The 16682-nt window shown below is 46.9% G+C and overlaps 1 protein-coding gene and 1 pseudogene across 1 annotated transcript; both read right to left on the bottom strand.

Annotated features, from left to right (window-relative positions):
• Positions 1-334: 334 nt before the first annotated feature.
• Positions 335-11545, bottom strand: LOC120679825 (annotated as a pseudogene).
• Positions 11546-12030: 485 nt separating this feature from the next.
• On the bottom strand, positions 12031-12831 carry LOC120677963 (ATP-dependent DNA helicase PIF2-like). The gene has a single exon (XM_039959142.1). It carries the CDS (start codon positions 12829-12831, stop codon positions 12031-12033), a length of 801 nt encoding a protein of 266 aa, XP_039815076.1.
• Positions 12832-16682: the final 3851 nt, after the last annotated feature.

The raw sequence follows: 16682 nt of genomic DNA on the forward strand, positions 1-16682 counted from the left end.
GTTATGTGCTACAGATGAGAAGGTAACTGTCTTGGAGTCAGAAAAACGAGCTTGGGAAAGCAGTCCAGAGGCCCAAGCTATGAGAGAAGCCCTGAATCCGTGGCGCAAGCATGATGAGCAACAGAAGAAATAGTCATGCGTTATGTGTCCTGTCAAGTATTTGCATCCTCCATTTGTAGACTCCTTGAATAAGGTAAAATGTGTGTAAATTGTTTCTGTTCGGTGAATAATTTGTCCTAGATCTCTGAAATTTCTGGATGCCTGGATATGGTACCTTCCAGCGAAGTTAGAGGGCTGTAGGCAGCTACGATAAACTTTTTCCAAGGTAGCAAAATTTTTTTGAGGGAACAACTGAGCTAAGCTGTACACGTTCAGACTGGATTCCACTTGTTATATTTTGTTTTAATAGTGTATCAGTGAAGTTAAAGGTTTAGAAAAGGGTGAAAGTTTGTTTTTTGGTATGATAATTGAATGCTCTGTGAATTGCTCACTGAAGTATATTTCCTTTTAGTAAATGTCACTGGAATAGTCCATCTAGACCATTCTAACAAAATTTAAAGACTTTGCATGTGATTTTGTGTATTTGAAGAACTCAACAGCCCCTTGTTTGCTGTATAAGTACCACCTTGACAAATATTTAAAGACAAGTCATGTGGTTATCATTTTTGGCAGAAAGCTGGCATGGTAGTTAGATTCAGTCTCCAGAGTTCTGCTTACTTTTGAGTCACTATGTTTTACATAAGAACAGTAAATATGTAGGATTTGGACACAGCTCCATTTGACTGTGCAGACTGATTTCATGCTATCTTGGGCCAACTTTCTAATACGAATGCCTGTAAATGGAATGCTGGTTCTGTACTTTACAAATCAGATGCTAAGCTGTTAATTTCCGACCATGTTGGTCCCTTTCAAGTATGTATTTGTTCTGTCAAGTGTTTGCATTCACATCCTCCAGTTGCAACCCCCTCAAATGAAGTAATATTAACATTATTTTTAGCATTGGTGAATAATCTCGCCTACTTCTCTGAAATTGTTGGATGGTAGCTTCTAGGAATGTTTTAAGGTTTATGGGCAAGCTAAATATAGGTTCGGAAAGGCAACAGAGGACCATTTCTTTGCAGTTCGCACAATAATTGAATGCTCCATGGATTACTTACTGAAGTTGTTCTTTTAATAACACAGCTCACTGGACTGATCCATCTAGGTCATTCTTCCAAAATTTAATAACTCCATGTCATTTTCCTTCTATTTAGAGAACTCATTATTCTCCTTATTTAATGCAAACAGTATCACCCTGACAAAGATTGAAAGATAAGTTGTTTGCTCTAACTCTTGTTTTGTGATGAGTCATTAAGTAGATAAATGTTAATAGATTCACCATGAGAAGTACAATATTCAATTACCTTACTTGAAATGTCATATTTCCACTGGCCAAAGTTTCACCTTGTAGATCATGTAGATAAATCCTAAAAGGCATGTGCTTTGCATCGAAGGGAATACATAACAACACTAGATATGGAGGATTTGCACATATCTCAATTCAACCAGCAACAAACATTCCAAACTGATTTCATGCAGCCTTTAGGCTGACTTGTTAGTATTAATGCCCAGTAAATGGAATGCCAGTTCGGTACTTTACATGCCAGCTGCTAAGTTGATAATTTCCTATCCCCCTGATGTCTCCTATGATGGTATTCATTTCATGTATCTATGTCTAACCCATCTCAGCTAAAACTAAACCGAGATTTTGTACAAGCTAACAGTGATTTCAAAGAAGCAGGGGACTGATCAAGGAGTTCCTCTGTTAACTGGAAACTTGGTGAAGGTGCTTACAACTTGATCGACTTGCAGTGTTGGCATAAGCTGGTTTTGTTCTTATGAATAGAATTATGCTCGATGCTAACCCCAGTAATGTGATGCAACCCCACATGAAGAAGGTGGTTGAGTAGCACTTCACCCCCATGCAAACAATCATGGTATCAATCATGCCAGTGTGGTTATCCATTACTCTCATCCTTTCACCATTTGCGTCGTATACCAGGGCAGCAATCTGGCCATAGAGGAGTGAGCCCAGCGGGATATTGGTGATTAGGATGTTGTGATTCACACCAATGCTATTTGGTCCAAAGAGCTCGGAGGTCACTGACACTGCTGCAGTGAATATGAACCCTGAGCTTAGGCCAATTAGTGCTGTTCCTACTGCCAGAGTGCTTCCATCCTGCTGTTTCCGCATAAGGAAAAAGGCCATCGGCAAGGGCACCAATGCGGCAGCAAGCCACCCTGTCCGAGCAAGTGACACCTTTCTGTATACAGATTGTATATATATTAAGTTACTAGGAAGCCATCTGATGATAATTGATATACTAGAGCAAGACAGATACCTGTGAAGGAAGTCGGGGAGTGCAGAGAGAAGACGACCAAAGAAGGAGAAGGATGAGTAGACAGCAAGTAGCATGGTGAGCTGTGACTGCTGGTGCAATGACTGCGCAATCTGCCCCAAGTTGTTGCTGTATACCAGGCCAACAGTTGCTCCACAGAAGTAGGCTGTGTAGTAGAGCCAGAAGTCCACACACCCAATGAGCCTCTTTGCACTATGTTCTTCACCGAGTACCACCAGGTGGCCCTTATCCAGTATTGTTCCGCCACTACAGCCCTTATACTGCTGCTCCATTGCTATTTCCATGACAGCATTAGATTCATTCGGAAGATTGTTACCGACTAGGAGGGGCTTATGCAGGTCATCATGGTGAGATGCAGAGTCAATGCTGTGTATATCCACATATGAGTAGCTGGAGCAGGCAGGGATGATGAGAGGAAGGGCGAGGAGGACCATGGCACCTGTGAGGATGACCCACGCAGCGGATCTGGTTGTGTTTAAAGATCCAAAGACCACGAGATATATGCCGGTGATGAATGCAAGGATGTAGAGGCCGAGGAAGGCACGCCTGTCATACTTGGGCACGCTTTTGAGGTGGCTGTCATGTGTGTGGCAGAGGAGTATGGCTGGGAGCGCAAGAATAGAGGCGGCAAGAGGGAGGATAGCATTGAGGAGGAGGTAGACAGATGGGGAGCTGGGGGAGAAGGCATTTGCAAAGAGGGTGTAGAAGGCGGCGCTGAGCCCATTGAAGCTTATTGAGAGGGAGAGGGCCAAGGGGCGGTTGCTTGCAACGAAGCAGCGAATGCAGAGAACAAAGCAGACTGTGTTGAACCAGCAGATGCTGCACCCTGCTACCAAGCAGACCAAGAACACCTGCAGTGCAACATATGAATCAGAATTTGGTAGATTAATTAAAAAAATTCGCTTAATTCGCATGTTGGCATGTTGACAATTTAGCCTATGTTGTGTCTACATCTTGGGTTCATAATTTGTGGAAAGTGTTTGCAATCACAGTTCCTCTTAAGACATTTTGCGGGCTAACATAGGTTATCTACTGAAAACTGCGCGAATGATTTGTATGCTGGGAACCGTAGGTTATATTGAACGCAATGCACTACTACAAAATGATGCTCTTTTTTTTGGAGATATTAGTGATAAATGGTTAAGGAATGTGTTTGGAATGGGACATGTTATCAGTTGCAACAACAATTCCCAGTAGCCAGAAATATGTTTAGCAGGGAAATGAGCACCAACTTTGTTTGATTGTGCATCAGTGGCTTGGGACTATGCCACTATGGAAGTTTGTGGTTCCATTTGTGTGCATGGCACTGTTTTCTTTTTTGTGTGTGGTGCTCATGAAGTCATGATTCATGAATATAAAATATCAAAGGAAGAAAGTTGTGGAGCAGGTGGATGAGAATGGCGTGCCGCAGGTGTGACTGATATGCTGCGGGTATCTAGGTGATGCGCGATTGCGATGTTTCGGGAGCTGTTCTACGGCTTCTGTTCTTGTCTGGCTGTGGCTGAGAACCTACCTGCCCACCTACCAGTCAAGTTCTGTTTGGATTCATTTCAGAGGCCTAATTAGCCCTCCGGGATCTTGTTATTTAGAAGTATTAAACGTAGATTGCTAATAAAACATATTCTATAGATCCTAGACTAATTTGCAATACCAATATAATGAGTCTAACTAATTCATAATTTGCTTCAATAATACTACAGTAATCATCCGCTAATTAAGAATTGATATACCTTCTTAGATTCGTCTGGCAAATTAGCCTAGAAGTTCTACAAATAGTTTTGTACATAGATTTTATTAAATACCTTTAAATGGTAAGATTCTCTAGGGCTAATTTTTAACCCCTTAGATCCAAACAGGCTACGGCCAGTTCTAGACGGACATTGCACTCGGTAGCCTAGACGTTGCTGCCACTAGGACTTCATCTTAATATTTTGCACTAGACCCTCCATTTGGGTGGGACGCCCTGCATGCAGGAGTTCACCCTCGCCACTGCTCGCCCGGGCACGCCATCCGAAAAGCTCGCCTGCCTGCTCCACCTCCACACTCACCGTGCTGGCGGTCTGTGTCTTGCCGGATCCCCGCAGCGGCAGCGACCAACCCTCACTCAACGGCGAGCCCACGCGAGCTCCTCTCCCCGGCCGGTCGTCGCGCTCGGCCATTCGGTCCGCCTCAGGCCTCACTAATTAATCTACAAACAATGTGGGGGCCGCTCGGCACGGGACGCATGCTAGCGGTTCTCACCAGCCCTGGCGGCAACTTGTTTTTTGTCCTGGTTTCTCTTTCCTACGTGGAAGGTTCGTGGAGAGCTTAGACTGTCCGCAGTGGGTAAGCCATCCCGTCCAGTATCACGTACTGCAGTACCGCTTTGCCCTAAAAACGCCCGCAGCGGGGTACTGCATAGCTCACGGTAAAAAAGAGTATGGCTCCGCGTCCGCTAGGAATAGGGTGCTTCCAGGACGTCCGCCATCGCCGACGTGGCGCGGGGCCCGCCCTCCTGACGCGCGCATCCCCAACCACCACCAGCTTGCCGTTGCCGCCGAGCCGCCCCTACTCCTCCTTTGCGGTGTTCCTTGCTCCCGCGTCGCCTTGCTCGAGGGAAGCCCTGCGCCGCCCTGCTCCCGCCGACCCGCGTCCCTGCTCCGCCTCCGCCCGTGGCCGACGGCGACGAGGAAGGGAGCGCGCCCAGGCGAGGGAGGAGGAGGGACGATGAGGGAAGAGGCTTGCCGCCGCGTGCTCCGCCCGCCGTCGTGCAGGTCGCCGCCCGCGCAGCGCGCTCCGCCGAACAGGACGCCGCCGACGGGCCTCCGCCGTCGCGGCTCCGCGCTGCGGCGAGCAGAGTGGGCGGCCGCACGCGCTCCGCGCCATGGCGAGGAGAGCGCACTCCGCAGAGCAGGCCGCCGCCCACGGGCCTCCGCCGTCGCGCAGGCCGCCGCGCGCGCCGCGGCGAGGCGAGCCGAGCGGGCGGCCGCGCGCGTTCGGCGCCGCGGCGAGGTGAGCTAGCGGCCGCGCGTGGCCAGAGGAGGGCGTGCCGGCGTGGGAGGTGGACGGAGGAGGGAGGGAGGCCATGGACCCGCGCCGCCGCGCCAGTCAGATCCACGCTGCGCGCAGGGGATGGTGGCCGCCCGCCTGGGAGGCGCGCTCGAGGCCGCCGGTAAGGAGCCGCTGCCGGAGGAGGGGGCGCCGTTGAGGCCGCCATGGCCGCGGAGGGAGATCAAGGCGGCGGAGCTCGAGGCCGCCATGGGAGAGGGCCCGCTGCCGCGCGCCGTGAGGACTAGGCCTCGCGCAGGAGCCCCGCCGCCGCACCCCTCTGCCGCTGGGCTCGCGCGCCACCGGCCATCCTCGGCTCCGCCGCCGGGAGGGCGCAGGGTAGTGGGGGGGCGCCAAGGAGGGAGGGAGCAGAGGAGGGATGGGGAGGGAGAGAGTGATTCCGGAAGAGAGAGGGGAGGGGATGGGGAAGGAGAGAGAATGTGAGGCTGACATATGGGGCCCGCGAGTGGGTGGTTGGGATAGATGATGAAATAGAGTATGACGGGTGCGGAGTAACTGTGTATAGAGAAGGGAAATTCGATGATCAGGACGGAATATTCCCACTACAAAAAATCTGTTGATCCATGACGATTAAATTTCGTCACAAATCACTAAAAAACCGTCATAAAATAGTATCTATGACGATCTCAAATAGCGTCATAGATCACACCTCGTGACGTTTCTTAAATTTTCGTCATGGATTACTTGATCCATGACGTTTTAAAACCGTCATAGAATGTCTTCGAGCCCCCTAAAGGCCAACCCAAGCCCGGTTTCTATGACGAAAATAAACATCACGAACAGTATAATTTTCGTCACAAATTCAATTGCTATGTCACACATTGATGACATGGAGGATGACGTGGCTGTTGACTTAGTGATGACGTGGATAGCAATGATGACATGTAAATTGACGTGGTCAATAACATGGCTGCTGACATGGCAATGATGTGGAATGTGGTGTTGACATGGCAAGTGATGTGGTGAGTGACATCAGCCTTGCAGCCCATTTTTGAATGGGCCCAATTCAGAGTGGACCTGATTTCAGCCCAATATTTAATATTTGCTAATTTATACATAGCCCATTTACCAAAACAAAAATTCCAGCCCAAAAGTCACAATAAGCAATTACAACCCAAATTATAACCTCATATCAATAATGTTAGCATCCCGGTATCATGACACCAGAATAATGGATCAATACAATTTTTTCCATGTATCAAAACTAGCAGTCTAGCATTGCAGGATCATAGACAACAAAATACACCAGAAACAACAAAAAATAGATTTCATCAAGAGTATGAACCACCAGCAACAACTAAGGATGCAAAGAATTCTTTTGCACCACCTATCAGTTTTGATGAGAGTGTTGTGGCAGCACATTTGGCTACCAATGATTTCTTCTCTGCGAGGCTTCTCTTCTATTCTAACTGACAGTTCTTTAACCTTTTAAATCACCTACAGAAATTATTGTCAATGCATAGTTAACTATTGAGAATTTCAGGGAATCCAAAAAGATTGGCTGCTCAAAAGAAAGATGGTAGTTACAAACATCCATGTCTCTTCAAAGTAAATTGAAGACAAACATTTTTATTTGAAGCTTCGAATATACTACATCAAATAAGGAGCTCTGGTTGATAAGCTTCAAACATAAAAACGTCAACAAGCTGATATGAATGGTTCCTTCATATGTTCTACTGTACAAATAGCATCATCTTAATCTCACTTTGGCATGGGTAAGATAAAATCAGAAATAAACAAATGAAGCAAAGGATCTATATAGCGTAATTGTCACCCTAGGAAGAATAATACAGCATGTGAAAACTTGTTATGGATCAATGTGAAAAAGGAGTGCTGAGCCAGCATGTGTACTGTAGATAAGTAAAGTAGTGTATTCAGTAATTATCACGCAAAGGAACTGCACATGAATGAAACAAAAAAATTGAATTTATAGATCAGCTACTGCATCATTATAAGTTTCAAGTATAGAGTGATATAGCAGACAATAAAGAAGTAATATTATATTATTGCAAAGGGATATCCAGACCTTGCTAAGTAAGAACTGAGTGTTGTGATTACTCTCTGAATCCTGTGTCTGCCACCGTGACCACCATGCATATACCTATGCTTTACTGAACAAAACAAATCATATGATAAAACCTTGTTTTGACACAAATATATGCGACACCTAAACAGGATTGCAAATGTTTATTTATTCAGAGTAGTAAAGGCAGAGGTCGAGATCTCTAACAAAGTCCATGATACAAATAATCCTTTTATGTATATGATATGTGGAAATGACCATATTCAGCTGAGGGATTTTCTATTTAGGATCAATTAAACCACTTTCTGTAACATTAATTTGTGCTTTGTCCATCTCAGGAAACATATGAACTGAAAGAGACAAAGCCGAGATATCAAACAGGCACACACACAGATTGGAGATAGATCCGTATAATGGAGGGGAAAAACATTTGTATAATATACTACCTTTTTTGTCAAACTCAAAATAAACAAGAGCACGCATATCTCGCACCCATACTGTGCTCAAATCTGAACCTGCTAACTCACTTCAAGCTATCTACAATTACTAGTGATGTTCATGTCGCTAGCACTTGAATAAATTTTAAAAAATAATGTACATTACTCTATAGTTGGTGTACAGATTCACGAAATAATATCCTTTCTATCCAAGCAAGGGATTTCAGCAAGCAGTTGGGGCACAAAAGGGAGGAGGATAGGACCTGAAGTAGCTCCCGTTCCAGAACGTGCGGGTTGCAGGCGCAGTGCCCCCACTGGGTGGTGGATCGGGCACCAGAGGAGCAGGAGCCCGTTGTAGGAGCCGAAGACATGAATGTCGTGGACGCCGCCGTGTTGTGGGTTCCCGGGCAGGGCGGCGCTAGGGATGAAGGGGAGGTCCGGGGCGCGGCTGTCCTCGTCGCCCTCTTCGGCGGCCGAGCAGCCCAGGCGGAAGGGGACGAGGTCGGCCCAGACATTGAGGAGGTCGTTGATGAAGAACTCGGCAGCGTCCTGCGAGGCGGTGCTGCGGAGGAAGCCGTGGATCCATGGTGAGGTCGCGCCACCGCCTACACACGAGCTGCGCGCGGGCTAACTGGCGGAGAGGGAGGCGGATGAGGATGGAGCGTGGTACGTGTGCGTGGCGTGTGGCGCCCTTGCACCCTCGGCCCCTTGCAAGCAGCTAGGAAGGAGGGGCGGCGGCGGGATGCGGCGGATGCGGAGGGGCGGCAGCGGGGTGCAGCGGATGCTGAGGGGCGGGCGGGCGGGCGGGCGGGCGGCAGAATCTGAAGAGGGATGTGAGGGAGGCTGACCTAGGGTTTGCTTGGCTATTTATACAACTACGGATCGATTTGAGTCGTTGGATCGGAGATGGACGGTCGGGAGAAGTTGGGCTTTGATGAAGACATCCCTAGCTACTGTTTCGGCCCATTTAACATTTTTCTTTATTTTCCCATTTTATTGTACCATAGTGAAGTAACATATAAAAATAATTATCTTCTATACACTAAGATATTTTCTGAATATAATAGACTACATATCAATTGTCTTGTAGAAGTTTTGATAATTTTCAAACTTATTTACTATTTTTCATGGTTTAAATGAATTTCTGCATGTTTATTGAAAGTAATTACAATTTGAACTATGTGTACCCCTACCCCAAAAAAATACAAAAAATTGCAAATAAATTATATTTAGGCTCATATGTTCCATTGTGTCTCTTGTCTCGAAGATGGATGAAAAATTCAATTGTCTTCTAGAGATAATTCAAACTTCTTTTTCCGAATTACCATACAATAATTACAGTAATATCCAAATCTAGTAAAACAATTCTATAAATTGATATGACAACATATTTTTGGTCTTTTAGCTTCCCATAAAAAAATCAAGTCATTCTAATAGTATGTCACTATACATTGTTCACAAATGGATACCTCTCTCACATAGTTTCATATATTTCAAGTCAAACTTTGATATTTGAATACCTCATAACATGTTCGAACTTGTATGCACCTCAAATTTGGACAGCCAGCAGGTTGATACTCTGCAAATTAATTTAATTAATTAGCAGCCAGCAGGTTGATACTCTGCAAATTAAACGCCCGGGGCAGCTTCTTCCCCCATAAACGTCGCATCGGAATCATCATCAATTGATAATCGTCGATGGATGGAGATAATCTACTAGCTACTTCAATTGATCGATGGACCTTGTTGGAATGTGGATCGTACTCATACATACCAGAGGATAGGGGATGGCGACGGACGAAGCGGGGTTGAGGAAGACGAGGCAGCAGTACTGCACGCCGTAAGCGGCGAGCCCAGCGCCGCCGACACGAGCAACACGACGTGCAGCGGCATGTGGAGCAGTGCAAGGCCCGACAACCACCCCAGGGCCTTGCCCAGTGAAAGGAACATGACACCATTCATGCCATTTCGAGTGATTTTAGTGATCAAATGACAACACAATACTTGGACTAATATGATTGTTAAGATGACCATTCTCAGGTTTATAGGTTCAAGTGATGACAAAGAGAAAGAAAAGATAGACGTAGTAAGACCCGAAGGGCCGCCCCTACGGGGGTTCAAGCTCTTCGGTCAGTAGCACCCGAAGAACCGATGCTATAGGCATCGGTGCATCCGATGGTTGCCGGATGATCCGATGGCCTGGCTTTTGATGCAAGTCTGTGAGGCACCGGTTGAACCGACGGATCCATGAAAGGCATCGGTGCATTGGACATACCTTGTTCCAGAGACGATGTCAAGCGCCCAGGAGAAGATCCTTCAGCACCGGTTGAACCGGTGATGCATCGGTGCATACCATCGGTGTAATGACGTCAGCAGAAGTGTTGAGTGCTGTGAGTGACCGGTTTAACCGACGGCTAAGCATCGGATGAACCGGTGGTCACTGTGTCAGCTGACAGAAGCTCAACGGCTACTTCGGGTCTGAGAGTGACCGGATGAACCGACGCTACCCCAGGCAGAGACATCAGTTCATCCGGTGATATGCAGATTTTCTGCTGACCGTTGGAGCAACGGCTACAAGACTTGGTGGCCTATATATACGCCTCACCCCGGCCATTTGAAGCTTGCTGGAGTCCAAGGAAGTCACATACACACCCAAAAACCACTATAAGCCTTCCAAGAGCTTAGTGTTCATATCCTTAGCCCTTAGCACACTTTGAAAGTGTTGTGTAAAGGAATAGCTCTTAGTGAGTGAGTTTGCAAGGCCTTGAGCCTTTGTGCTGTGGTTCTCTAGTGAACCAAAACAAGAACTTGGTGCGCCGGCACCTTGGAGCTTTGAAGCTCGCCGGCAACGTCATCGACCCTCCGACTTGTTGTGGAGCGGCGACGACACTTTGTGCGGGGGACGTGGAGACCCCCATCCTTTGTGGAGAAGCTCCTTAGTGGAACCCGGGGGCAAGGTGACCGTGATTGTGTTCACTGAAGAGACTTGGTGGCCGAGTAGCAATACTCTTAGTGAGTGCGACAACAACGTGGATGTAGGTGTGCCTTTGTGGCTAACCGAACCACGGGATAAACACCCGCGTCAAGAGTTTGCTATCTCCTATCCCGCTCATTAAGCTTCCGCATTTCATACTAGCAATTTGTATGCCTTTACTTTCATAGAGTAGTTTCTTGAATAGGAAATGCTATAGGTTGCTAAACTCTTTTGGGATAGGAGTTTCACACTAGAACAACTATAGTTGCACATCTAGATAGCTTGTTTGAGTTTAAGTTTTGTGCAAACTAGTTGGAGCCATAGGTCTAAGTTTTTAGAGTATCTAATTCACCCCCCTCCCCCTCTTAGGCTGGAGCACCCGATCACTTTCACCCAGGTCCGATGCCGTCGCCAGGTAGTTGAGCGCCTCCTGCGAGATACCTAGGGAGGATTTCAGCGCCGACGAGTAGGCCGAGAAGTCGAAGTTGGTCCCCGTCAGCGCCTGGATCGACACCATGCCACCAGCACCGCCCACCGACGCCACGCTTCCTCCTCCCATCGCCGCCGCTGCCGCTCCGACGACCACTTGCGTCCACCTCCATGCTCGCGCAGGCCTCCCCTCCTGCCAACAACGGCATGCCTGCCTGTATTCTCTCTCGTTGCGGGTACGCGTACGTTTGTGTAAATTGGTAGCAAGGGACCTCCTCACTATTTATTTGTGTATGACTAGTTAAATGTCCGTGCGTTGCTACGAGAGCTCAAAAAATCAAACACTTAACGATATAAATCTATGAACAAATAAGAACATTCATCATATACAAGCTGCAACTAGTTATTAACAACGACTCTTCAAATAAATTCCGCCTAACAAAGTGACCATTCTTGAAAGCTGTAGATCGCCAAAATAAGATTTGCGTCGCACACATTGCTCCTGCAATCATCGCTCGCCGTTCCGCACTAAGCACACCGGCGCATGTGATTTCTTTGATAAGTTTTTACATGGCATAGAAACACTTTCGTGGTACGACAGAAAAGGACTTGTATACATCTGCTAATTATAGGAAGCAACATGATAAGATTTTCATACAGTAGAATAATTAAAAGACCGCATCGAATCCCAAAGGTACGACCTCCGCAGTGAAGCATCGACTATTTGAGCCTTGACCCCTTCCGGACAACAGGGAGGACTTGCTTGAAATCTCCACTGAAACCAACAGTCTTCCCACAAAATGGCAACTCAGACCGATCCATTATATCTCTCAAGCTTTTGTCAAGAGTCTCCACTGCTTGCCTCTTTGTCATAGTATCCTGATCCCAAATTATAGGAGATGTTCTCCGCAGCAGCTTGGTGGTACCACTTTGTTTCGTGAAGCTACAATATCCACCATCCTCAATAGTAAGTGATATTTTGAAGCGTGAGTGGGTGGTTCTTCCACCAGGCATGATGGAGGCGGCAACAACAGATGTAGCTGTCGCCACAGCAAGTTTGTTCTCACTGCGTATTCTAGCGAGCAAGGCCCTGTAAAGAAAAGTCTTCCTATTACCGCCAGGTCCATCCACAAAGAACAAGCCGCCTTCGTCCGTGTCAATTGCGGACATGATCCTATCATATGTAGCCCTCTGCTCGCTGTTCAAGGACTCGGACAATGCCACATCATCCGCACTGGGAACTATGCTTGCCTCCTCAAATATGTCACATGGGATACCGCTTGCTGTGTCATAGGTGTCGTCGATATCTGGTAGTGGGGATGATTTTATGTCCTTCCCCATCGATTGCAACATATTTCTAAGGTCAATCAGCACCATTTGTTCCACGGCCGTGGGGGAAGGACAGTTGAGCCGGTAGTCCTCTAACATTGCATCTAGATGTTTCTGCAATAGCCCGCACACATCACTTGGCTCATAGAATACCAAAAATGTTGCAAATAGCCTTCGTAGTGAGGACGTCATCTGATACAATGTGGCTTATATAAGGCAATCATAAAGTGTGGTGTCTTCTTCGATCAGGCCCCTTTTTTCTGCGCCCCTGATTTAGGGTCGGTAGCCGGGTCCTCATGGTCCCAGCACATGATAGCTTAGCATCTGCGGGGCATAAGAGCAAACGGTTAGAGCGAGAAAACGAATTTTGGGCCGAAAATAGCTCTCTCGCTGCAAATTGATGGTGCGGCTCGTAAGACCTATTCGGTTACTCAGGTCATCCGAGGACCATGTTTCCTGGATGCGTAGGCGGGTTCTTAAGAAGCCCAACTTTCACCGTTCAACTTTTTCTTAGGAGAAGAACGAGCAGGTTGACGACGACCATGAAGGGTTTTGGTGAATTAAGCCCTTCGGAGTGGCATCTAATGGTAATTTCCTTAAAAAATAGTTCCAGTACTCAGTTTTTTTGAGGGCCCTGATTTAGGGTGGGCAGTCGGGTCCTCATGGTCCCAGTACATGACAGCTCAGGATCTGCAGGGCATAAGAGCGAATGGTTTGAGCGAGAAAACGAATTTTGGGGTGAAAATAGCTCTCTCGCTGCAAATTGACGGTGCGGCTCGTAAGACCTATTCAGGTACTCAGGTTATCCGAGGACCATGTTTTCTGGATGCGTAGGCATGTTCTTAAGAAGCCCACATTTCACCGTTCAACTTTTTCTTAGGAGAAGAACGAACAGGTTAACACCGACCATGAAGGGTTTTGGTGAATTAGGCCCTTGGGAGTGACATCTAACGGTAATTTCCTTCAAAAATAGTTCCAGTACTCAGTTTTTTTGAGGGCCCCTGATTTAGGGTGGGCAGCCGAGTCCTCATGGTCCCAGCACATGATAGCTCAGGATCTGCAGGTCGTAAGAGTGAATGGTTTGAGCGAGAAATAGAATTTTGGGGCGAAAATAGCTCTCTCGCAGCAAATTGACGGTGCGGCTCGTAAGACCTATTCGGGTACTCAGGTTATCCGACGGCTCGTAAGACCTATTCGGGTACTCAGGTTATCCGAGGACCATATTTCCTGGATGCGTAGGTGGGTTCTTAAGAAGCCCACATTTCACCATTCAACTTTTTCTTAGGAGAAGAACGAACAAGTTAACACCGACCATGAAGGGTTTTGGTGAATTAGGCCCTTGGGAGTGACATCTTACGGTAATTTCCTTCAAAAATTGTTCCAGTACTCAGTATTTTTGAGAGCCCCTGATTTAGGGTCGACAGCCGGGTTCTCATGGTCCCAGCACATGATAGCTCAGGATTTGCGGGGCATAAGAGCGAACGGTTTGAGCGAGAAAACGAATTTTGGGCCGAAAATAGCTCTCTCGCTGCAAATTGATGGTGCGGCTCGTAAGACCTATTCGGGTACTCAGGTCATCCGAGGACCATGTTTCCTAGATGCGTAGGCGGGTTCTTAAGAAGCCCAACTTTCACCTTTCAACTTTTTCTTAGGAGAAGAACGAGCAGGTTGGCAACGACCTTGAAGGGTTTTGGTGAATTAAGCCCTTGGGAGTGGCATCTAATGGTAATTTCCTACAAAAATAGTTCCAGAACTCAGTTTTTTGAGGGCCCCTAGTTTAGGGTGGGCAGCCGGGTCCTCATGGTCCCAGCACATGACAGCTCAGGATCTGCAGGGCATAAGAGCGAATGGTTTGAGCGAGAAAACGAATTTTTGGGCGAAAATAGCTCTCTCGCTGTAAATTGACGGTGCGGCTCGTAAGAACTGTTCGGGTACTCAGGTTATCCGAGGACCATGTTTCCTGGATGCATAGGCAGGTTCTTAAGAAGCCCACATTTCACTGTTCAACTTTTTCTTAGTAGAAGAATGAACAGGTTAACACCGACTATGTAGGGTTTTGGTGAATTAGGCCCTTGGGAGTGACATCTTACGGTAATTTCGTTCAAAAATTGTTCCAGTACTCAGTTTTTTTGAGGGCCCTTGATTTAGGGTGGGCAGCCTGGTCCTCATGGTCCCAGCACATGATAGCTCAGGATCTGCAGGTCGTAAGAGTGAATGGTTTGAGCGAGAAAAAGAATTTTGGGGCGAAAATAGCTCTCTCGCAGCAAATTGATGGTGCGGCTCGTAAGACCTATTCGGGTACTCAGGTTATCCGAGGACCATGTTTCCTGGATGCATAGGCAGGTTCTTAAGAAGCCCACATTTCACCATTCAAGTTTTTCTTAGGAGAAGAACGAACAAATTAACACCGATCATGAAGGGTTTTGGTGAATTAGGCCCTTGGGAGTGACATCTTACGGTAATTTCCTTCAAAAATTGTTCCAGTACTCAGTATTTTTCAGAGCCCCTGATTTAGGGTCGGCAGCCGGGTTCTCATGGTCCCTGCACATGATAGCTCAGGATTTGCGGGGCATAAGAGCGAATGGTTTGAGCGAGAAAACGAATTTTTGGGCGAAAATAGCTCTCTCGCTGTAAGTTATCGGTGCGGCTCGTAAGACCTGTTCGGGTACTCAGGTTATCCGAGGTCCATGTTTCCTAGATGCATAGGCAGGTTCTTAAGAAGCCCACAATTCACCGTTCAACTTTTTCTTAGTAGAAGAACGAACAGGTTAACACCGACTATGTAGGGTTTTGGTGAATTAGACCCTTGGGAGTGACATCTTACAGTAATTTCGTTCAAAAATTGTTCCAGTACTCAGTTTTTTGATGAACCCAGATTTAGGGTCGGCAGCTAGGTCCGCATGGTACTAGCACATGATAGCTCAGGATCTGCGGGGCATAAGAGCGAATGGTTTGAGCGAGAAAACGAATTTTGGGCCGAAAATAGCTCTGTCGCTGCAAATTAATGGCGCGGCTCGTAAGACCTATTCGGGGACTCAGGTTTTCCGAGGACCATGTTTCCTGGATGTGTAGGTGGGTTCTTAAGAAGCCCATATTTCACCGTCCAACTTTTTATTAGGAGAAGAACGAGCAGGTTGATGCCGACCATGAAGGGTGTTGGTGAATTACGCCCTTGGGAGTGACATCTAATGGTAATTTGCTTCAAAAATAGTTCCAGTACTCAGTTTTTTTGAAGGCCCCTGATTTAGGATGGGTAGCTGGGTCCTTATGGTCCTAGCACATGACAGCTCAGGATCTGTAGGGCATAAGAGCGAATGGTTTGAGCGAGAAAATGAATTTCGGGGCGAAAATAGCTCTCTCGCAGCAAATTGACGGTGCGGCTCGTAAGACATATTCGGGTATTCAAGTTATCCGAGGACCATGTTTCTTTGATGCGTAGGTGGGTTCTTATTAGCCCACATTTCACCGTTCAACTTTTTCTTAGAAGAAGAACGAACAGGTTAACACCGACCATTAAGGGTTTTGGCAAATTAGGCCCTTGGGAGTGACACGTAATGGTAATTTCATTCAAAAATAGTTCTAGTACTCAGTTTTTTTGAGGGCCCCTGAATTAGGGTAGGAAGCCGGGTCCTCATGATCCCAGGACATGACATCTCAGTATATGCAGGGCATAAGAGCGAACGGTTTGAGCGAGAAAACGAATTTTGGGGCGAAAATAGCTCTCACGCAGCAAATTGGCGGTGCGGCTCGTAAAACCTATTCGGGTACTCAGGTTGTCCAAGGACCATGTTTCCTGGATGCGTAGGCAGGTTCTTAAGAAGCCCACATTTCACCGTTCAACTTTTTCTTAGGTGAAGAACGAATAGGTTAACACCGACCATGAAGGGTTTTCGTGAATTAGGCCCTTGGGAGTGACATCTAATGGTAATTTCCTTCAAAAATATTTCCAGTACTCAGTTTTTTTGAGAGCCCCTGAATTAGGGTAGGCAGCTGGGTCCACATGATCCTAGCACATGACAGCTCAGGATCTGCAGGGCATAAGA

The sequence above is a fragment of the Panicum virgatum genome, chromosome 6N, assembly GCF_016808335.1.
Source record: "Panicum virgatum strain AP13 chromosome 6N, P.virgatum_v5, whole genome shotgun sequence".
NCBI classification, from domain to species: domain Eukaryota; kingdom Viridiplantae; phylum Streptophyta; class Magnoliopsida; order Poales; family Poaceae; genus Panicum; species Panicum virgatum.

Coding starts and splice junctions, on each gene's coding strand:
- LOC120677963 (XM_039959142.1), bottom strand. CDS start 12,831: ATGACGTCCTCACTACGAAGGCTATTTGCAACATTTTTGGTATTCTAT.